Below are 23,945 nucleotides of genomic sequence, written 5' to 3'. Positions count from 1 at the left end.
AAATAATCTTGAAAAACTTGAGAACATACACTTACAAAAAAGGTAAAGATAAATTCATGCTGGACACTGAAGATGTTTCAGTACTGAAAGTGTATAATAATTATTCTAATTATGATTTAAAAATAAAAACCTGTTGGAAGTCATAGAAAAACAGAAAGAAATTAAAGAAAAAAAAGAAAAACACCTGCAACTTACTATCTCCAGCTAAACACTGACAAAATATTAAACTGTTTTGTAAACTGCTTTAAAAATAAATTTTTACAGAAATTTTCAAACATATATATACAAAAGTAGAGAGGTGTAATGAATTCCATTTAGCTATCACCCAGCTTCAACAAATATTAATACATTGGCAATACACTTCTCAAAATTTGATTTGAATAGAAACCCAAATAAGGTCTGTACGTTACAAATACCTGATGTGTCTCAAATCTCTTTTCAAGCTCCCCCTTCCATCTTGTTTCCCATCTGCAATTTTATTTTTAAAGAAACTGGGTCATTTGTCCTAGAGTTTCTTTTCCGAAGTCTTCATTTTTCTACTGGCACCTACATGGACACTTAACATGCTCTTTTTCCCTGTATTTTCTGTAAAAACTTTGCAGTTATTACAGAGTCTTCACCATGTTCAAGTTTTAATATTTTTTTGAAGGAAGCAGGGGAAAACTACTTTATAGTTGGTTGGCCTACTCTCTAAACTGAATAATATAAGGTGAACACTTTTCAGTGGTGAAGTGTAATTTACTTAACTAATTTCCTATTGACAGACATTTACGTTGTCTACAATTTTTCACTCTAAATAACACTGTAAAAAATACGTATACAGGTAGACACTGTTAATAGTCATTTCTGGGTGGTGGAACTCATAGACACCTTTTTCTTTATGCAAACAAGTGTGTATTATTTGCTTTTTTTCTAAACAACTTTAAACAATGCAATGACTATGTTTAAACCTTTGCAACTTTTTTTCATCTTTTCATGGCTTAATGGTTCATATCTTTTTTTTTTCTTTTTTCTTTTGAGACGGAATCTCGCTCTGTTGCCCAGGCTGGAGTGCAGTGGCGTCATCTCAGCTTACTGCAAGCTCCGCCTCCCGGGTTCCCGCCATTCTCCTGCCTCAGCCTCCCGAGTAGCTGGGACTACAGGCGCCCACCACCATGCCTGGCTAATTTTTTTTTGTATTTTTAGTAGAGACGGGGTTTCACCATGTTAGCCAGGATGGTCTCAATCTCCTGACCTCATGATCTGCCCGCCTCGGCCTCCCAAAGTGCTGGGATTACAGGCATAAGCCACTGAACCCGGCCTATTTCTTTTAATGTTGTTATTTCAATAGCTTTACGGGTAAAAGTGATTTTTTTGTTGTTGTTACATGGACAGATTGTGTACTGGCAAAGTTGGGATTTTAGTGTACGCATCACCCAAGTAATGTACATTGTACCTAATAGGTAGTTTTTCATCCCTCACAGTCCTCCTATCCTCCCTGCCTCTAAGTCTCCAATGTCCATTATATCACTCAGAATGCCTCTGTGTACCCACAGCTTAGCTCCCACTTATAAGTTACAATATGTGGCACTTGGTTTTCCATTCCTGAGTTACTTCCTTAGGAAGATATCCTCATTCTTTCTTATGGCTGAGTAGTATTCTATGGTGTGTGTATATCTAGATACACACACACACACACAATCAATTTTCTTCATTCACTGGTTGATGGGCACTCAGGTTGACTCCATGTCTTTGCAATTCTGAATGATACTGTGATAAACACGTGTGCAGGTATCTTTTTGATATAATGACTTCTTCTCCTTTGGGTAGATATCCTGTAATGGGATTGCTGGATGAAATGATATTTCTACTTTCAGTTCTTTGAGAAATCTCCATACTGTTTTCCATATAGGTTGTACTAATTTACATTCTCACTCACCAGTGAATTTTAGTGTACCCATCACCCAAGCAGTGTATACTGTACGCAATAGGTAATTTTGCATCCCTCACTGCCCTTCTATCCTCCCTCCCATTGAGTCTCCTATCCTCCCTCTCTCCAAGTCTCCAATGTCCATTATACCACTCCATATGACTTTATGAGCGTAAAAGTTAAGTTACAAGATGGCCAAACAGGAACAGCTCCAGTCTGCAGCTCCCAGCGAGACTGACGCAGAAGATGGGTGATTTCTGTATTTCCAACTGAGGTACCTGGTTCATCTCATTGAGACTGGTGGGACAGTGGGTGCAGTGCACGGAGGCCGAACCGAAGCAGGGTGGGGCGTCGCCTCACCCGGGATGTGCAAGGGGTTGGGGGATTTCCCTTTCCTAACCAAGAGAAGTCGTGACAGTCTGTACTGGAGGAATCGTACACTCCTGCCTAAATACTGCGCTTTTCCCCAGTCTTCGCAACCGGCAGACCAGGAAATACCCTCCTGTGCCTGGCTCAGCGGGTCCCAAGCCAGTGGAGCCTTGCTCACTGCTAGCGCAGCAGTCTAAGACTGACCTGCCATGAGCTGCAGTTTGGCAGGTGGAGGGGTATCCGCAATTGCTGAGGCTTGAGTAGGAGGTTTTGTGCTCACAGTGTAAACAAAGAGGCCTGGAAGCTAAAACTGGGTGGAGCCCACCATAGCTCAGCAAGGCCTACTGCCTCTCTAGAGACAACCTCTCTGGGCAGGGCATATCAGAACAAAAAGCAGCAGACAGCTTTGGCAGACCTAAACGTCCTAGTCTGAGAGCTCTGAAGAGAGCAGTGGTTCTCCCAGCATGGCGTTCAAGCTCTAAGAAAGGACAGACTGCCTCCTTAAGTGGGTCCCTGACACCCGTGAAGCCTGACTGGGAGATACCTCCCAGTAGGGGCCAACAGACACCTCATACAAGTGGGTGCCCCTCTAGGATGAAGCCTCCAAAGGAAGAATCAGGCAGCAATATTGGTTGTTCTGCAGCCTCCACTGGTGATTCCCAGGCAAATGGGGTCTGGAGTGGACCTCTAGCAAACTCCAACAGACCTGCAGCTAAGAAGCCCAACTGTTAGAAAGAAAACTAACAAACAGAAAGGATTAGCATCAACATCAACATCAACAAAAAGCACATCCACACCAAAACCCCATCTGTAGGTCACCAACATCAAAGACCAAAGGTAGATAAAAACACAAAGATGTGGGGGAAACCAGAGCAGAAAAGCTGAAAATTCCAAACACCAGAAAGCCTCTTCTCCTCCAAAGGACTGCAGCTGATCGCTAGCAAGGGCACAGAACAGGACGGAGAATGAGTTTGATGAATTGACAGAAGTAGGCTTCGGAAGGTCGGTAATAACAAACTTCACTGAGCTAAGGGAGAATGTTCTAACCCATCGCAAAGAAGCTAAAAACCTTGAAAAAAGGTTAGATGAATGGCAAACTAGAATAAACAGTGTAGAGAAGAACTTAAATGACCTGATGGAGTTGAAAACCACAACACGAGAACTTCGTGATGCATGCACAAGCTTCAATAGCCGATTCGATTAAGTAGAAGAAAGGATATCAGTGATCGAAGATCAAATTAATGAAATAAAGTGAGAAGACAAGATTAGACCAAAAAAAGTAAAAGAAACAAACAAAGCCTCCAAGAAATATGGGACTATGTGAAAAGACCAAATCTACGTCTGATTGGTGTTCGGTACCTGAAAGTGCGAGAATGGATTCAAGTGAGAAAACACTCTGCAGGATATTATCGAAGAGAAATTCCCCAACCTAGCAAGACAGGCCAACATTCACATTCAGGAAATACAGAGAACACCACAAAGATACTCCTTGAGAAGAGCAACCCCAAGACACACAATTGTCAGATTCACCAAGTTTGAAATGAAGGAAAAAATGTTAAGGGCAGCCAGAGAGAAAGGTTGGGTTACCGACAAAGGGAAGCCCATCAGACTAACAGTGGATCTCTCAGCAGAAACCCTACAAGCCAGAAGAGAGTGGGGGCCGATATTCAATATTCTTAAAGAAAAGAATTTTCAACCCAGAATTTCCTATCCAGCCACACTAAGCTTCATAAGTGAAGGAGAAATAAAATCCTTTACAGACAAGCAAATGCTGAGAGATTTTGTCACCACCAGGCCTGCCTTGCAAGAGTTCCTGAAGGAAGCAGTAAACATGGAAAGGAACAACCGGTACCAGACACTGCAAAAACATACCAAAATGTACACACCATTGACGCTACAAAGAAATTGCATCAATTAACGGGCAAAATAACCAGTTAATATCATAATGGCAAGATCAAATTCACACATAACAATATTAACCTTAAATGTAAATGGGCTAAATGCCCAAATTAAAAGACACAGACTGGCAAATTGGATAAAGAGTCAAGACCTATTGGTGTGCTGTATTCAGGAGACCCATCTCATGTTTAAAGACACACATAGGCTCAAAATAAAGGGATGGAGGAAGATCTACCAAGCAAATGGAAAGCAAAAACAAAAAAAGCAGGGGTTGCATTCCCGGTCTCTGATAAAGCAGACTTTAAACGAATAAAGATCAAAAGAGACAAAGAAGGCCATTACATAATGGTAAAAGGATCAATTCAACAAGAAGAGCTAACTATCCTAAATATGTATGCACCCAATACAACAGCACCCAGATTCATAAAGTAAGTCCTTAGACAGCTACAAAGAGACTTAGACTCCCACACAATAATAATGGGAGACGTTAACACCCCACTGTCAATATTATATCAATGAGACAGAAGGGTAACAAGGATATCAAGGACTTGAACTCAGCTCTGGACAAATTGGACCTAACAGACATCTACAGAACTCTCTACCACAAATCAACAGAATATACATTCTTTGGCAGGGTGCGGTGGCTCAGGTCTGTAATCCCAGCACTTTGGGAGGCCGAGGTGAGCGGATCACGAGGTCAGGAGATCGAGACCATCCTGGTTAACACAGTGAAACCCCGTCTCTACTAAAAATACAAAAAATTTGCCAGGCATGGTGGCGGGCACCTGTAGTCCCAGCTGCTCGGGAGGCTGAGGCAGCAGAATGGTGTGAACCTGGGATGCGGAGCTTGCAGTGAGCCGCGATCACGCCACTGCACTCCAGCCTGGGTGACAGAGCGAGACTCTGTCTCAAAAAAAAAAAAAAAGAAAAAAAAAGAATATACATTCTTCTCAGCACACTGCACTTATTCTAAAATTGACCACATAATGAGAAGTAAAACACTCCTCAGCAAATGCAAAGCAACAGAAAACACAAGAAACTGTCTCTCAGACCAGTGCAATCAAATTAGAACTCAGGATTAAGAGACTCACTCAAAACCATACAACTACATGGAAACCGAACAACCTGCTCCTGAATGACTCCTGTGTAAATAATGAAATGAAGGCAGAAACACGGATGTTCTTTGAAACCAATGAGAACACAGATATAATGTATCAGAATCTCTGGGACACATTTAAAATAGTGTGTAGAGGGAAATTATAGCACTAAATGCCCACAAGAGAAAGCAGGTAGGATCTAAAATTGACACCCTAACATCACAATTAAAAGAACTAGAGAAGCAAGAACAAACAAATTCAAAAGCTAGCAGAACGCAAGAAATAACTAAGATCAGAGCAGAATTGATAGAGACAGAGACACAAAATACCCTTAAAAAAATTGAATCAAGGAGCTGTTTTTTTTTTTTTTTAAATCAGCAACACAGATAGACCACTAGCAAGACTAATAAAGAAGAGATGAGAAAAGAATCAAATAGATGCAATAAAAAATGATAAAGGGGATATCACTACTGATTCCACAAAAATACAAACTACCATCAGAGAATACTATAAATAATTCTACGCAAATAAACTAAAAAATCTACAAGAAATGGATAAATTCCTGGACACATACACCCTCCCAAGATTAAACCAGGAAGAAGTTGAATCTCTGAATAGACCAGTAACAGGCTCTGAAATTGAGGCAATAACTAATAGCCTACCAACCAAAAAAAATCCAGGACCAGGCGGATTCACAGTCAAATCTATCAGAGGTACAAAGAGGAGCTGGTACCATTCCTTCTGAAATGATTCCAATCAATAGAAAAAGAGGGAATCCTCCCTAACTCATTCTATGAGGCTAGCATCATCCTGATACCAAAGCCTGGAAGAGATACAAAAAGAAAAAAAAAAAAAGAGAAAGAATTTTAGGCCAATAATCCTGACGAACATCGATGCGAAAATCCTCAATAAAATACTGGCAAAACCGAATCCAGCAGCACTTCAAAGAGCATATTCACTACAATTAAGCTGGCTTCATCCCTGGGATGCAAGGCTGGTTCAACACACACAAATCAATAAACCTAATCCATCACATAAACAGAAGCAAAGACAAAAACCACATGATTATCTGAATAGATGCAGAAAAGGCCTTTGACAAAATTCAACACCCCTTCATGCTAAAAACTCTCAAGAAACTAGGTATCAACAGAATGTATCTCAAAATAATAAGAGTTATTTATGACTAACCCACAGCCAATCTCATACTGAACAGGCAAAAACTGGAAGCATTCTCTTTGAAAACCAGCATAAGACAAGGATGCCCTCTCTCACCACTCCTATTCAACACAGTGTTGGAAATTCTGGCCAGGGCAGTCAGGCAAGAGAAAGAAATAAAGGGTATTCAATTAGGAAAAGAGGAAGTCAAATTGTCCTGTTTGCAGATGACATGACTGTATATTTAGAAAACCCCATCATCTCAGCCCAAAATCACCTTAAGCTGATAAGCAACTTCAGCAAAGTCTCAGGATACAAAATCAATGTGCAAAAATCACAAACATTCCTATACACCAATAACAGACACACAGAGAGCCAAATCATGAGTGAACGCCCATTTGCAATTACTACAAAGATAATAAAATACCTAGGAATCCAACTTACAAGGAATGTGAAGGACCTCTTCAAGGAGAACTACAAACCACTGCTCAATAAAATAAAAGAGGACACAAACAAATGGAAGAACATTCCATGCTCATGAAGAGGAAGAATCAATATCGTGAAAATGGCCATACTGCCCAAGGTAATTTATAGATTCAACGCCATCCCCATCAAGCTACCACTGGCTTTCTTCACAGAATTGGAAAAAACTACTTTAAAGTTCATATGGAACCAAAAAAGAACCTGCATTGCTAAGACAATCCTAAGCAAAAAGAACAAAGTTAGAGGCATGATGCTACCTGACTTCAAACTATACTACAAGGCTACAGTAACCAAAACAGCATGGTACTGATACCAAAACAGATAATATAGACCAATGGAACAGAACAGAGGCCTCAGAAATACCCCCACACATCTACAACCATCTGATCTTTGACAAACCTGACAAAAACAAGCAATGGGGAAAGGGTTCCCTATTTAATAAATGGTGCTGGGAAAACTGGCTAGCAATATGTAAAAAGCTGAAACTGGATCCCTTCCTTACACGTCATACAAAAACTAACTCAAGATGGATTAAAGACTTAAATGTAAGACCTAAAACCATAAAAACCCTGGAAGAAAACCTAGGCAATACCATTCAGGACATAGGCATGGGCAATGACTTCATGACTAAAACACCAAAAGAAGGGCAACAAAAGCCAAAATTAACAAATGAAATCTAATTAAACTAAAGAGCTTCTGCACAGCATAAGAAACTATCATCAGAGTGAAGAGGCAACCTACAGAATGGGAGAAAATTTTTGCAATCTACCCATCTGACAAAGGGCTAATATCCAGAATCTACAAAGAACTTAAACAAATTTACAAGAAAAAAACAACCCCATCAAAAAGTGGGCAAAGGATATGAACAGATACTTCTGAAAAGAAGACATTCATGCAGCCAACAGACATACGAAAAAATGCTCATCATCACTGGTCATCAGAAAAATGCAAATCAAAACCACAATGAGATACCATTTCATGCCAGTTAGAATGGCAATCATTAAAAAGTCAGGAAACAACAGATGCTGGAGAGGATGTGGAGAATGGGACCGCTTTTACACTGTTGGTGGGAGTATAAATTAGTTCAACCATTGTGGAAGACAGTGTGGCAATTCCTCAAGGATCTAAAACTAGAAACATCACTTGACCCAGCAATCCCATTACTGGGTATACATCCAAAGGATTATAAATCATGCCATTATAAAGACATATGCCCGGCCGGGCGCGGTGGCTCAAGCCTGTAATCCCAGCACTTTGGGAGGCCGAGACGGGCGGATCACGAGGTCAGGAGATCGAGACCATCCTGGCTAACACGGTGAAACCCCGTCTCTACTAAAAATACAAAAAACTAGCCAGGCGAGGTGGCGGGCGCCTGTAGTCCCAGCTACTCCGGAGGCTGAGGCAGGAGAATGGCGTAAACCCGGGAGGCGGAGCTTGCAGTGAGCTGAGATCTGGCCACTGCACTCCAGCCCGGGCTACAGAGCAAGACTCCGTCTCAAAAAAAAAAAAAAAAAAAAAAAAAAAAAAAAAAAAAAAAAAAAAGACATATGCCCGCGTATGTTTATTGTGGCACTATTCACGATAGCAAAGACTTGGAACCAACCCAAATGTCCATCAATGATAGACTGAATTAAGAAAATATGGCACATATATACCATGGAATGCTATGCAGCCATAAAAAAGGATGAGTTCATGTCCTTTGCAGGGACATGGATGCAGCTGGAAACCATCATTCTCAGTAAACTACCACAAGGATAGAAAATCAAACATTGCATGTTGTCACTCATAAGTGGGAGCTGAACAATGAACATATAGACAGAGGGTGGGGAACACCACACAACGGGGCCTGTGAGGGTGTGGGGGTCTGGGGGAGGGATAGCATTAGGAGAAATACGTAATGTAAATGACAAGTTGATGGGTGCAGCAAACCAACATGGCACATGTATACCTATGCAACAAACCTGCATGTTGTGCATACCCTAGAACTTAAAGTGTAATAAAAAAAAAAATTAAAAAAAAAAAAAAAGGTATAAGAGTTCTCTTTTCACCACATCTATGTCAACACCTATTGTTTTTTGACTTTTCCATAATGACCATTCTGGCTAAGTTGGTAAATCACTGTAGTTTTAGTATGCATTTCCCTGAGTATTAGTGATGCTGAACATTTTCTTATATGCTTCTTGGCCATTTGTATGCCTACCTTCTTTTGAGAAATGCCCATATCATTCGTCCACTTTTTAATGGAATTGTTTTTTCCTTGCTGATTTAAGTTCCTTGTAGACTCTGTATATTAGTCCTCTGTTAGATGCATAGTTTGCAAATATTTTCTCCCATTCTGTAGGCTGTTTATTCTGTTGATTCTTTCTTTTGCTGTGCAGAGAATTTTTACTTTAATTAGGTCCCATTTATTTATTTATGTTGCATTTGGTTTGAGAACTTAGTCACAAATTCTTTGTCTAGGCCAATGTCCAGAAGGGTTTTTCCTACGTTTCTAGAATTTTTATAGTTTCAGGTCTTAGACTAAAACCTAATTTATCTTGAGTTAATTTTTGTATATAATGAGAGAGATGAATCCAGTTTCATTATTCTACATTTGGATATCCAATTTTCCCAGCATCATTTTTTGAATAGGGTATCCTTTCCCCAGTTTATGTTTTTGTGTGCTTTGTTAACGATCAGTTGGTCTTAAGTATTCGGCTTTATTTCTGGGTTCTCTATTCTCTTCCATTGGTCTATGTACCTAATTCTATACTAATACCATGCTGTTTTGGTTACTATAACGTTGTAATATAATTTGAAGTCAGGTAATATGATTCCTCTAGATTTGTTCATTTTGCTTAGGATTGCTTTGGCTATTCGGGCTTTTTTGATTCCATATGAATTTTAGGGTTTTTTCTAATACTGTGAAAAATAATACTGGTATTTTAACAGAAATTGCATTGAATCTGTAGATTCTCTGGGCAGTATGGTCATTTTCACAGTACTGATTCTTCCAATCCATGAACATGGGATGTATTTCCATTTGTCTGCGTCATCTACGATTTCTTTCAGCAGTGCCTGCAGTTCTCCTTGTAGAGATCTTTCATGACCTTGGTTAGGTATATTCTTAGGTATTTTATTTTTTGTAGCTGTTGTAAAAGGGATTGAGTTCTTGATTTAATTCTCAGCTTGGTTGTTGGTGGTGTATAGCAGTGCTATTGATTTGTGTATACTGATTTGGTAACCTGAGAGTTTACTGAATTCATTTATCAAATCTAGGAGTCTTTTGAAGGAGTCTCTAGGGTTTTCAAGGTATAAGATCATATGGTTGGCAAACAGATAGTTTGACTTCCTTCTTTCCTATTTGAATGCCCTTTTTTTCTCTTGCCTGATTTTTCTGGCTAGGACTTCTCTTTGCACACATCTTTGACTTCTTTCTTGGAATAAATGTCTACATGAAGAAATACTGGATAAAATATAAGCTCATTTTAAAGGCTTTTGATTATACTGCTAAATTTCCCTCAAGAAAGGCCCACCATGTATGAAAGACAGTACTAGGAATGGGGGTTAATTAAAACATTCATTCCTAAATCTCATTCATATATTTTCATTAAATTTATCCAACAAATATTTATTGAGCACTGACTTTGTATCAGGCAACATACTAAGCAATGAGACAAAATGATTCCTGCCTTCACAGAGTTCTTAATTCAAATTTGAAGAAGGTATTTCAAAAACTCTGCCAAACTTTCACTTGGAATAATGGTGGAATATTCTGCAAATATTAATTTAGAATTCTATAAAATTATAAGCTGAAAGTATTTCAACACTTTCCCTCATTAAAAAAAAATCTTTCTGTAATGAATTTAAAATAAAATTATGTGAGGTTTCTTAATGACTTGTTTCTCTTGGATCATATGTTTTTTTAATACCCTGTTTTATCCAGGTTCTTAGAGCTTTTGAAAAGCAAATTGCAGCCATTTTTATCCACAATTATTACTAGCTGGACTTGCTGGTTTCCAGCATCCTCATATTTTCATAATGATTGAACACATAATGCAAGCAACTATTTCCAAGAAGATCAAAGTATGAATAGAAAGATGATGCTAATGATTGAAGAACAGATACTTGACATTTTTCTTGAAAAATACCCAGTGAAAATTTTAGAGGCTAAAATGCAGCCTATGCAAAGATCAGATTTGACAACAGCAGCACAAATCTGTTAGTTGTACAATAACTTTCTTCTATGAATTCATTCAGTCCATTTCCAAAACCAGCTAAAAGGATATCTACTTATGCCAGTATTCATAGTAGTAACTCTTCAAGAATAGTTGCCTAATTTAAAAACACTAGAAAACATGTTAAACATTCCATTTAAAAATCTTTTCCCCCCATTCTCTTTTCATATGCTTAAGAATCCTGATGCTTTAATTACTGACAAATTTCAAACCTACTTCTGAAAAGCTTTGTATATCACTATATGCAGTATTCCAGTAAGTTGGCAATATAATTATGATGAAGACAGCAGCTACAATTCATTGAACATACAAAAATGCAAACCATGTCTTCTGCTGTAAATGTATTATCTTACCCACCAACGTTTTAAGGAAAGACCTATCTCGATACACTATTAAAGATGAGAAAACAAATGACGTGGTGGAAAAAAGAAAAAAAAAAAAACTACAGTGAAGGAAGAACGAGAGAAAAGAAAAGGAAAAAAAGAAGAGAAAACAAAGGCTTAGAGAGGCTGTATAATTTACCCAAGACCAGCTGGCCAGCCTCCAGAGGATTTGAGATCCTAACCTAAATAGTCTAAGCTGAGTCCTCCATGCCACTCCACTTTTATGACTAAGCCGTGCTAGGCTCTTCTTAGACTGTAAAGTTTTCTCTTCAGAACTTGAAACCCATTTTCATGCCAAATGCAACTGTGATTCGCTGGACTGCCAGGCTTGCCCACAAAACCCTATTAAGCCCATAACGTTCCTGAAAATATAGAGGATTACAGAACTTCTATCTAATAACTCTCATAACTGTGCTTTATTGAAAAAAAATAAATGTGAATGGAAAGCCAGGATCACATCTTTCTTGTTATAATTTTAGCAGGAACGGGGCCTCTGTGAACCCTAAACCAATGGCGGTAAGCTCTAGTGGCTGGTCAGGCAGGGCAAAAGGCGAGGGATTCAGACTTAAGAGTCTGGTAAAGAAGCAGTAAGATGCCTGAAGAGGAAGATGAAAAGAACTTAGAAAGAAGCTACGGGGAAGCAAAAAATAGAACTAGGAATTTGAAGTAGGACAGTAACAAGGCAGTTTTCCTTATCTTGCTCTTAAACTTTCCATCTGAGTAACTGTGTAATACTGTGATAGGGCCGGAGGGGGAGGGCAGGAGGGAGGCGGGATGGGGGAGAGAGAGCAAATGCAAATTAAGTTTTTCTCTTCCTTTGTTTTTTGTTTTTTTGTTTTTTCTGAGACGGAGTCTCGCTCTGTCGCCCAGGCTGGAGTGCAGTGGCACGATCTCGGCTCACTGCAAGTTCTGCCTCCAGGGTTCACGCCACTCTCCTGCCTCAGCCTCCTGAGTAGCTGGGACTACAGGCGCCCGCCACCACGCCCAGCTAGAGACGGGATTTCACTGGGTTAGCCAGGATGGTCTTGATCTCCTGACCTCGTGATCTGCCCACCTTGGCATCCCAAAGTGGTCGGATTACAGGAGTGAGCCACCGCACCCAGCCCCTTTGTGTATTCTGTATCCTGCTATCTATCCCCTTCCAGTGTAGTAGCCACACTGCAACTCCACAGCTAAACAGCATTATTTCATGAAAGAATGGAGGCTGGTGGAAGAGGACACTCTTCTGAGGTCTATAGTACTGGGACTAGATAGATACTAAGCAGAGGCAAGAAGGATATACAAACAGTCATAGCAGGATTCAATTTGGCAGCAACAGTGCATAAGTCTGAGGATTGAGATTGTCTGTATTGGTCTTTAGCCATTTGACTAATGATACTTTAATGTCTCTATTATAAAGACCCAAAAGAGGCCGGGCGCGGTGGCTCACGCCTGTAATCCCAGCACTTTGGGAGGCCGAGGCAGGCGGATCACGAGGTCAGGAGATCGAGACCATCCTGGCCAACATGGTGAAACCGCGTCTCTACTAAAAATACAAAAAAAAAATAGCCAGGCATGGTGGCGGGTGCCTGTAGTCCCAGCTACTCCGAAGGCTGAGGCAGGAGAATGGCGTGAACCCAGGAGGCCACGCTTGCAGTGAGCCGATATCACGCCACTGCACTCTAGCCTGGGTGACAGAGTGAGACTCTGTATCAAAAAAAAAAAAGACCCAAAAGAGTTATGTCAATCATTTTTCCCTTTTTATTTCCTTCTATATACTTTTAATAATAATATGGTTTGTTTGGATTTATTATTCTTTAATATCCGGTAACATTATTTAACCTTCTTATACTATTGCATTTGATTGATTTTTCTTTACGCATTCTCTAACATTCCCACTGATCTATTCAATTGCTCTGGTCTTAATTTTACAAATAAGCAATAACTATGAAACTCTATGTTGGTAATTTGAAAACAGTATTTAGCAGCATATTTTTCTAGTACATACACAACAACCAAATTCCATAAATTTGAAATAATTATGGCCCCAAATTACCATTTACGTTTATTTCCTATTTAAGAACTATCTCTCTGAAAGTATAATAATAAAAAATGAATGATACTTACCCTACTAGGCCTACATCAGCTATAACTTTTAGATCAAGGTGAATTATTCGTCTCTGGCCTTTCAATGGTAAGAAATTTGTAAGTAATTTACCACCAAGACCTCCTTCAGCTACCAAAATTCTGTCATTCTCCTTATTGAGTTCTCCTTAAAAAGAGAGAGAGAAATATTTACATTAAAGATCAATAAGTGAAATCACTAATGTAATCTATTTCTTTCAGAAATACAGGCAAGGAAATTCAAAATTACAAATCTATAGATTAGTAAGTGGAATCACTAATGTAATATTTTACTTTCAAAAATACATGCCAGGAAATTCTCAATTACAAATCTATAATAAGTAGAATCATTAAGGGAATGTTGTTCTTTCAGAAAAACAGTCCAGGAAATTCCAATTTTACAAATCTATTGAAAGTTTGACCCCAGAAAAACACTTCAGTAAGCAATTGAAAAGAGCCTAGTTATATATTTTAAGACCAAGCAAGAACTCTAACATCTTTAAAACAATCTTAAATCTAGTAGTCATTTTAACTTTTGTAAGTTTTAAAAATGCTCTCTTATATAGTAACTAAAATTGTTAGTTAAAAAACTTCTGAAACTCAAGAGCAGCTATTCCATTGTTTAATTTTAGAAAATGTGCACATTTTTACAACCTTCGAAGTTATAGTACACTCACCTATAATTTTACCGTTTTCATCAGTTACTGAAATACCCACAGGCACAGGGATTTCACAGTCTTCTCCTTTGGAGCCTTTCAGTGCACTAACTCTACCAAAAAAAGTATACATATATATATGTATGCTTGTGTATGTACACACACACACACACACAATGGTTACAAAGAACAGTAGCAATCAATTCTCTGGTTAATGCAGATGTTAAATGGTCAAACACAAGGTTTAAAAAAACTAAAATTATCCCTAATTATTTCTTTGCATTTTAGACATTATATCCCACTAAAATGGCACTGAGTAATGATTTAAGTCACTAAGCTAACCACCAAAGGTCATTTTAACCTGAAACTAAAATATTGCAACCATGAAATGAAGAGATTATTGCTACAATACAAATAAGGTAGAAAAAGCCAGGCATGGTGGCTCACGCCTATAATCTCAGCACTTTGGGAGGCTGAGGCAGGAGGATCTCGAGTCCAGGAGGTCAAAACCAGCCTGAACACCAAGCACAACCCCATTTCTATTAAAAAAAAAAAAAAAAGAAAATTTAAAAATTAGTTGGGCATGGTGGCACACACCTATAGTCTCAGCTACTTGGGAGGCAGAGGTGGGAGGATCACTTGAGCCTGAAAGGTAGAGGCTGCAGTGAGCTGTGATAGTGCCTACTACACTGAGCCTAGGCAACAGAATGAGACTCTGTCTCAAAAAAAAAAAAAAGAAAAAATGAATCTATAAAAAAACAAAAAATCCACCAAATAGCAAAGCTTCTAAAAAACTAACCTCGAAGGAAAGTACTTACATTAAAGAAGGCAAATCTAGCTACTCTTAAACTGCTCATAAAAGAAAAAATTAGTACAAACGTTTTAGTAATTCTACTTCTGGGAATTTATCAAAATAATAATTGAACAAACGTGTAAAATAGTATCTACACAGGATGCTGTACTATAGGTATAATCGGAAAAAAAAAAAATCAACAATAACCTAAATAGACAAACGACAAAATAAATTGTTAGTTATTACGCAGGTATTCTGAATAATTTTGACATGGGAAAAAAAGGAAAAATAGCAGATTGTAAAATATTGTACTCTCATTTTTGTATTCTAAAATTTTATGCACATAATTGCATTTGTGTAAACACACAGAAAGTCTTAGAAAAGTCAAGAAAAGGTTAACAGTGGCTATCTTGCCTTCTAATGGTAGTGGGGTGGAGTAGCATGGTTAAGACTGAGAAAGTTTTCTTAAAGGTTGTCAAAGATAATTTTAGAAAAAAACAGTGGGAACTCAGATAATTTTCGGTTTCAACAGGGAAAGTGCAAAAAGAATACATATAGACATTGGGAAAAGAAACGGACAAAAAGTTTTAAAACTCTGAAATATTCTTTAGTATCAGTCTTTTATGAGTTGAGACATTTTAGGCTTTTGCTCAGTTATAAATACAGGAAATAATTTACTTCAAATGAACAATTAAGTTTTTATTTTATAACTTAAAAAAAAATTTCCAGAAGGGTTTGATTTTCTAAATTTTAAGTCACTCAGTAATTACTTACTTGCTGTTTGCTCCTACTCCAGCCACAAACCGTTTCTGAGGATACTTGTCTTTAAGTTGTTTTAAAGTCATTCTGTTCCGGGCTACAACCCAGACGTCACCACCTTTTCCACCTTCTCCACCTAAACGAGGATAACCCATTCCACCGGATCCTCCCTTGGTGAAGAGTCTTAGGTTATCGATGAAATTTCCATACTTAAAAAAAAAGAGAAAAAACATTTGTATACCAAGCGTATCAACTTGGAACCGCTTTCTAGTTCTTTCTTCCACCAAAACTTCTTTTTAAAAAATCGTTAATAGCTTTTTATATGCCAATTCTGTAACATCTTCTTAGCTCACCTCCACATCTCTGATCTGACCCCCTTTCCCATTTGATTATTTCTCTTAAGTCCCTTTTAGTTTTTTCAGTTATCAACTATTGTCCCACCCATCCTGAGGGTTTCTGACTTGGCCCTGTTTTCATTCTACACTTTCTCCCCTGGGTAATTTCTGCTTGTACCAATAACCATCACCTAGGTGAGATATTTTCTATGTCCAATCTGTCAGACATTTCCATCAGGATGAAATCTTTTAATAGGATAAAGCAATGTGAGCAGAATGTGTATCTAATTTATATGTGAAATCCCCTAATATGTAACTTGTTCTTACATATCAGTTGAATAAATAATAGCCACCTCAAAAATAAATGTTAACATAACACCACCAAACTCTTCGCCAGGTAAAATCTGTTCCTCCAATGTTCTCTCAAATAATGGAACTATGGTTTATCTATTGAGACTACACAAATGGAAGTCTTTCAGAATACACCTGTTTCTTGTCCCAAAGCCCTACTCTCTTCTCTCCAGTACCACTGCCCTAGTACCTGCACCACATGAGCTCCTTTCAGTGTCTAATCATTTTTTCCTTATTGCATTCTCCAATTTGTTGCCCGAAGTATTTTTCTGAAATTGATCTGATCTCAAATCACGTTTCTCCTTTACTCAAAAACCATGCATTTAAAAAAATGCTTACAAAATAAAGCAAAAAATTCTTAGTACTACAGTTGACCCTTGAACAACACTGGTTTGAACTGTGTGTGTCCACTTATACACAGATTTTTTTCAATAAATACATTAGAAAATTTTGAGCTTTGCAACAATTTGAAAAAACTTGCAAACCACATAGATGGGAAATCCTGAAAAAAGTTAAGAAAAGTTGTGTCATGAGTGCAAAAAATATACACAGATACTAATCTATTTTGTCATTTACTTCCATAAAATATACACATACCTATTTTAATTTTTAAAAAAACGAGAGATAGGGTCTTGCTGTGTTGCCCAGGCTGGTCTCAAACTCCTGGCCACAAACAATCCTCTTGCCTTGGCCTCCCAAAGTGTTGGAATTATAGGCATGAGCTACTGCACCTGGCCACACATCTATTATAAAAAGTTAAAATTGGCCGGGCGCGGTGGCTCAAGCCTGTAATCCCAGCACTTTGGGAGGCCGAGACGGGCAGATCAAGAGGTCAGGAGATCGAGACCATCCTGGTTAACACGGTGAAACCCCGTCTCTACTAAAAAATACAAAAAACTAGCCGGGCGAGGTGGTGGGCGCCTGTAGTCCCAGTTACTCGGGAGGCTGAGGCAGGAGAATGGCGTAAACCTGGGAGGTGGAGCTTGCAGTGAGCTGAGATCCGGCCACTGCGCTCCAGCCTGGGCGACAGAGCGAGAGTCCGTCTGAAAAAAAAAAAAAAAATTAAAATTTATCACAACTTACACACACACTTGCAGACCTTACATGGCAGCATTTGCAGTCAAGAGAAATGTCAGCAAATGTAAAAATGCAGTATTAAATCATAACTGCACAAAATTAACTGTAGTACATCCTGGAATACTGTAATAATTTCGTAGTTACCTCCTGTAGCTATCTCAGTGAGCTCAAGTGTCCCAAATTGCCACCAAAAAGGCCATGTGATACTACTCATCTCTCCATGGGCAGTTCATCTTGCCAGTAAATTTTGTAAGTCAGTAAAAAGTGATCTCTCACAGTTCTCTTGCATTTTTCATCCTGTTCAGTGTTACACTGTAAACCTCGAACAACACCATGGAACCCATACAAAGTGCCACTAGTGATGCTGGCAGTGCTCCCAAGAAGTCAAGTCATGACATTACAATAACAAGACGAATTGCTTGATACATACCACAGATTAAAATCTGTAGCTGCGATGGCCTGCTATTTCAAGATAAATGAATCCAGAATAAAAATCAATGTAAAAAAGAAAAAAACTTCATAACCCACTGCTGCAGCTGTGCCAAGAGGTGTGAAAACCTTGCACTTTTTGTAAATTAACTTTTTATCTTGTATTGAATATGCAACTTTTATGCAGATGCAGGATTGCTATTTTAAAAACATAGACTAATACAGTTCAAGAAAAAGTAAAGTTACTATATGACAATTTAAAAGCAAAAGGAATGTGAAGGATCTAAAGCTAAATAATTGCCAGCAAAGGATGATTTGATAATTTTCGAAAGACGTTTGACTGTGGAAGACAGTGTGGGAATTACTCAAGGATCTAGAACTAGAAACACCATTTGACCCAGCAATCTCATTACTGGGTATATACCCAAAGGATTATAAATCATGCCATTATAAAGACACAAGCACATGTATGTTTATTGTGACACTATTCATGATAGCAAAGACTTGGAACCAATCCATCAACAACAGACTGGATTAAGAAAATGTGGCACATATACACCATGGAATACTATGTGGCCATAAGGAAGGATGAGTTCATGTCCTTTGCAGGGGCATAGATGCAGCTGGAAACCATCATTCTGAGCAAACTAACACAAGGACAGAAACCAAACACCACATGTTCTCACTCATAGGTGGGAACTGAACAATGAGAACGCTTGGACACAGGGAGGGGAACATCACCCACTAGGGCCTGTCATGGGGTGGGGGGCTGTGGGAGAGATAGCATTAGGAGAAATACCCAATGTAAATGACAAGTTAATGGGAGCAGCAAACCAACATGGCACATGTATACCTATATAACAAACCTGCACGTTGTGTACATGTACCCTAGAACTTGAAGTACAATTTAAAAAAAAAAAAAGAAGAAATCGGTTTGGCTTTGGCTTTAGAAATATCAAGATAACAGGAGAAGCAGGTTCTGCCAACCAAGAGGCAGCAGATGAGTTCCCAGACGCCATTGAGAAAATCACTGAGAAAGAGCATCTCCCAAATCAGGTTGTTAATGCTGACAAAAGTACCCTATTCTGGAAAACATGCTACAAAAGACATTAGTAAGGAAGAGCAGTGAGCACCAGGATTTAACCCAGGAAGGGACAGGCTAACCCTATTGTATTGTGCAAATGCAGTTGTGTTTATAATCAGGACTGTCCTTATCTATGAAGCTGCTAACCCCTCAATCTCGAAAGGGAAAGATAAACATCAGCTGCCAGTCTTTGTTGGACAAGAAGGCCTAGAGAACAAAAAACCTTTTCTCTGGGCCGGGCGCGGTGGCTCAAGCCTGTAATCCCAGCACTTTGGGAGGCCGAGGCGGGCGGATCACAAGGTCAGGAGATCGAGACCACAGTGAAACCCCGTCTCTACTAAAAAAATACAAAAAATTAGCCGGGCGCGGTGGCGGGCGCCTGTAGTCCCAGCTACTCAGGAGGCTGAGGCAGGAGAATGGCGGGAACCCGGGAAGCGGAGCTTGCAGTGAGCCGAGATCGCGCCACTGCACTCCAGCCTGGGCAACAGCGTGAGACTCCGTCTCAAAAAAAAAAACAAAAAAAACAAAAAACAAAAAACCTTTTCTCTGGATTGGTTCCATGGATGCTTTCTCCCTGAAGTCAGGAAGTACCTTCCCAATACGAGACTGACTTACAAAGTTCTCAGTGCCTCCCCTCCCTGCTACCCAGAACCCCATGAGTTCAACACCAAAGGCACCGAAGTGGTGTCCTTGCCCCCAAACACAATGTCTCTAAATCAGCCTCTAGATCAGGGGGTCGCAAGGACCTTTAAGGCTCGTTAAACATGATATTCTACGGAAAGGATTGTCAGCTATGGAAAAGAACACCGACAGAGAAAACTTCAGGAAAGTCTGGAAGTATTACATCATTGAAAATGTCATTGTTATTGAAAAAGCCATGAAAGCCATAAGCCCAAAACAGTAAGTTCGTGCTGGGGAAAACTTCGTCTAGGTGTTGTGTTGTAACGTCACAGGATTTACAACAGAGTCAATTAAGGAAATCATGAAAGAGACTGTGGATATGCCAAAAACGGCAGGAGAGTGGGTAAAGGACTTCACGACATGGATCTTGAAGAAACTCAAGAGCTAACAGATAACAAACCAGAGGAATTAAAAGAAGACAGCTTGATGAGTGCTTCAGATCCAGTACCAGATAACAAGGAAGAAAACACAGAATAAACTATCAGAAAAACTAACATTAGACAATCTGGCAGGAGGGCTCCTATTATTCAGGACTGCTTTTGACTTCTTTCATGACGTGGATCCGTCTGTGAAACAGGCACTGAAACTAAAGCAAATGGTGGAAGAGGTACTGGTCCCTATAGAAACATTTTTGGGGGGGAAAGAGAAAAGCAAAAGCATGACAGAAATTGCGATGTACTTCCATAAAGTTATACATAGTGTGTCTGCCTCTCTTGCCTCCCCTTCCACCTCCTCCACCTCCACGTCTTCTGCCTCTGCCACCCAATATAGCAAGACCAACTCCCCCTCTTCCTCCTCAGTCTACTGAACATGAAGACTATAAGGATGAAGACCTTTACAATTCACTTCCACTTAATGAACAGTAAATATATTTTCCCTTCCTTATGACTTTCTTAGTAACAATTTCTTTTCTCTAGCTTTATTGTAAGAATACAGTATATACTATATATATAACCTATATGTGTCAACTAACTGCTTATGTTATCAGTAAGGCTTCCAGCCAAAAGATTATTAGTAGTTGTTTTTGGGGGGAGTTGAAAGTTATATGAAGATTTTCAACTGGGGGGGGCACCTCTAACCCCCATGTTCTTGAAGGGTCAACTGTATATCCAAAGCTACTAAAATACCCTTCGGGTTATCTTTTTTTTTTTTTTTGAAACAGGATCTGGTTCTGTTGCTTGGGCTGGAGTGCTGTGGCACTGTCATAGCTCACTGCAGCCTCAAACCCCTGGGGTCAAGCAATTCCCCCACTTCAGCCTCCGGAATGGATGGGACTACAGGTACCACACCACCAACCCAACTATTTTAAAGATAGGGTCTTGCTATGTTGCCCAGACTGGTCTTGAACTCCTGGCCTTATGGGATCCTCCCACCTCAGCCTCCCAAACAGCTAGAACAGCAGGCTCACCTACCATGCCTAGCTCCTTCCTGTATCCTTTTCTTTTGCTCAACCCTTCCCTCTTCCTCTTTGCTCTGTACTACATGAAATACATGCCATTCTGCTCACGCTTTTCCTCTACTTAGAATGTCATTCCTTTTTCCTATCATAAATCCACCTAAATGTCATATTTACTAATGTCTTTCTAAATTCCTCTAATCAATTCTCTGACTTTGCTGGCTCTCCCAGCAATTTGATTAAATCTCTATCTTACACCTTTATAAATCTTACGCTGCATTTAGTGTTTACCTGCTTCCTTCACTGACTCAAGAATTTCTTGTAGGTAAAGGACTTATGTATTAACTTCTTAGGCTGTTAAAATAACTTACGAAGCAATTTCTTAAATTCATAATCCACATCTCTAGTCATTTAGGATAGCAATTACCAAAAACATCTGGGATTTTTTTTTTTTTCAAAAAAGTTGAAATATTGACCATTCTGATATACTCGAGGAGAGTTTCTACAGTTCCATTAAATATGTAACACTTTTTTCCTGCTCTAGATAAATCAGATTCAGGGGCTTAGGAGCCTTATTTTAAAAGGAGCATTTTTACTCCGGTCGTTAGAAATAAAGTAATGGCCAAAACATGACGCAGGCAACGTTTCACAAAACATTACTAGTAGGTAAGTTTTGGTTTTTTTTTTTAATTCAAAGCTGTTGTAAATTTTTATGGAAACGATTCTTAAGACCGACACTACACAAAAATCGACCTAAATGTTCTGCAAGAAGGCACATCAATTAAACGCTCTCGTGTCTTCATAAAAATCCATTAGAAAAACAAACAGTACACTCAAGGAGAAATATATAAAAACACACTGTAGACATTACTTAAAGGAAGAAAAAACCACAACATTTGGGCCACAGCAGGCAGGTATCCCAGTTCCTCATGCCACGTGCACACGATGTCTCTAAAGAACTTCAAACCCTGCCCCCAAACAACCGTCCTAACCACGCCAGGTACACACACCATTATCACCGCTTACTGGCAAAGCGCGACTACAGGAGGGGCGGAGAAGTTTATGGGAAAACCAAGCAAGCAAGAGGCCGCCACAAAGAAAGTAGTGGAGAGACAGGTGAGCAAGGGAGAACTACAGCCGTCAGCGCTAAGGGGACCAGGTTGAGGGGACCCGCACGGACCTTTCTGAACAACACGTAACCGCAATGGACCATGGCTGCAACAGGCCAGGAAACCTTCTTGCCGAAGCCGCACAAGCCGAAGTACAGCGCGGCCTTTTGACGTCACCGCCGGGCGCCGACGCGTTTCTCCTCCGCCCACGCCGGCGGACTGTCGCGTGCGTTTTGTGATGCTCTCCAGAGCGAACAGCCGCATGCGCTGTGCGGTGCAGCCCACGGGTGTGGCGGGAAGGCGTTCTCTCTCTTAAAACACGAAGATAATCTCGAGAAGCGGTGGGACAAAGGACAGTAGGGCGCAGGTTGCGTGCCTCAGGAATTAACATTTTGAATAGAATGGAACTGAAGACCCAGCGGCCTTGGAGCAGCTTTTATGCTAATTGAAGAAACTAAGAATCTTCACCCTCAGCGTGAAAAAACCTCCAACGGACCATAAAACCAAACGCGTAAAAGACACAGAAACTCAACTGAGGAAAAAGAACCCCCAAAGGCCATTAGTTCAGTGACGAGCTGAGTAGTCTTCAGCCAAAGCTTCCAGGAGACAATAAATTTAAAACTTGCGGCGGCACAAAATTTTATTGAAAATAATGTCAGGATCTGAGTTCTGTAAAAGGACTCCTGTGCAGTAAGAGAAAGAAGCTTCTTGGAGTCGGGAAGACGGGTTTTTATCCGTCATTTGAAGCGTGCCTTTGTGAGAACTAAGACACGATGTGAAAACCCCTCACTGTCTTGATTATTTTTCAGGACCGGAAGAGAGTAGCTCTCCCTAGCCCCTCATGCAGCGAAAAAACGTATGCAGCTGAAGTAAACGGCCCTGCACAAGGCTGCTAGCTGTATAATTCTTAACAACCAAAACGAGTAATTTCTAGAATCCTTTCACATCCTGATATGATATGGCTCTGTGTCCCCACCCAAATCTCATCTTAATTTGTAACCTCCACCGTGGAGGTAGGGAAGTGATTGGATCATGGGGGGCGGTTTCTTCCATGCTGCTCTCCTGATAGGGAGTTCACACAAGAGCTGATGGTTTTATAAGTGTTTGGAAGTCACTCCTTTGTTCTCTCTTCTGCTGCCATGGGGAAAAAGGTGCTTGTTTCTGCTTCCCCTTCCCCCATGATTGTAAGTTTTCTAAGGCCTCCCCAGCCATATGGAACTGTGAGTCAATTAAGCCTCTTTCCTTTATACATTACCCAGTCTGCACAGTTCTTCATAGCACCGTGAAAACTAATACTGAGGAAAGAAAGAGACCCTCTTGTATTGTTTTATACTCAGTACCTGTTTTAAAAAACAAACAATGAAGTAAAACCAAAGACAGGCAGCCCAGCCCCAGGCCTGGGTCTGCCTGGCCTAAACCCAGTAGTTAAAAATCAACTTATGACTTAGAAACTGATGTTCCTGACATTGTATAGAAGAACACTGTGAAACTCCCTGCCCTGTTCTGTTTCTCTCTACCAGTGCATGAAACCCCTTTCAGTATCCCCTAAATTGCTTAATCAATCACAACCCTTTCATATGAAATATTTAGTGTTGTGAGCCCTTAAAAGGGACAGAAATGGTGCACTTGGGGAGCTCGGATTTTAAGGCAGTAGCTTGCT

At 39.7% G+C, this 23,945-nt stretch overlaps 1 protein-coding gene across 1 annotated transcript in view; it reads right to left on the bottom strand.

Annotated features, from left to right (window-relative positions):
- The window catches only part of GTPBP10 (GTP binding protein 10), a 35,593-nt gene extending 13,145 nt beyond the window's left edge, over positions 1-22,448 (bottom strand). The window contains exons 1-4 of the mRNA XM_050785335.1: positions 22,357-22,448; positions 15,839-16,032; positions 14,293-14,384; positions 13,619-13,763 (exon numbers count right to left, since the gene is read on the bottom strand). Of these exons, the coding sequence (XP_050641292.1) occupies positions 13,619-13,763; positions 14,293-14,384; positions 15,839-16,032; positions 22,357-22,389 (464 nt within the window). The 5' untranslated portion in view covers positions 22,390-22,448. The remainder of the gene's footprint in view (positions 1-13,618; positions 13,764-14,292; positions 14,385-15,838; positions 16,033-22,356) is intronic.
- Positions 22,449-23,945: the final 1,497 nt, after the last annotated feature.

The sequence above is a fragment of the Macaca thibetana genome, chromosome 3 (assembly GCF_024542745.1).
Source record: "Macaca thibetana thibetana isolate TM-01 chromosome 3, ASM2454274v1, whole genome shotgun sequence".
NCBI lineage: Eukaryota > Metazoa > Chordata > Mammalia > Primates > Cercopithecidae > Macaca > Macaca thibetana.
The sequence above is the reverse complement of the archived record's forward strand: the minus strand, read 5'-3'. Positions and strand labels throughout refer to the sequence as shown.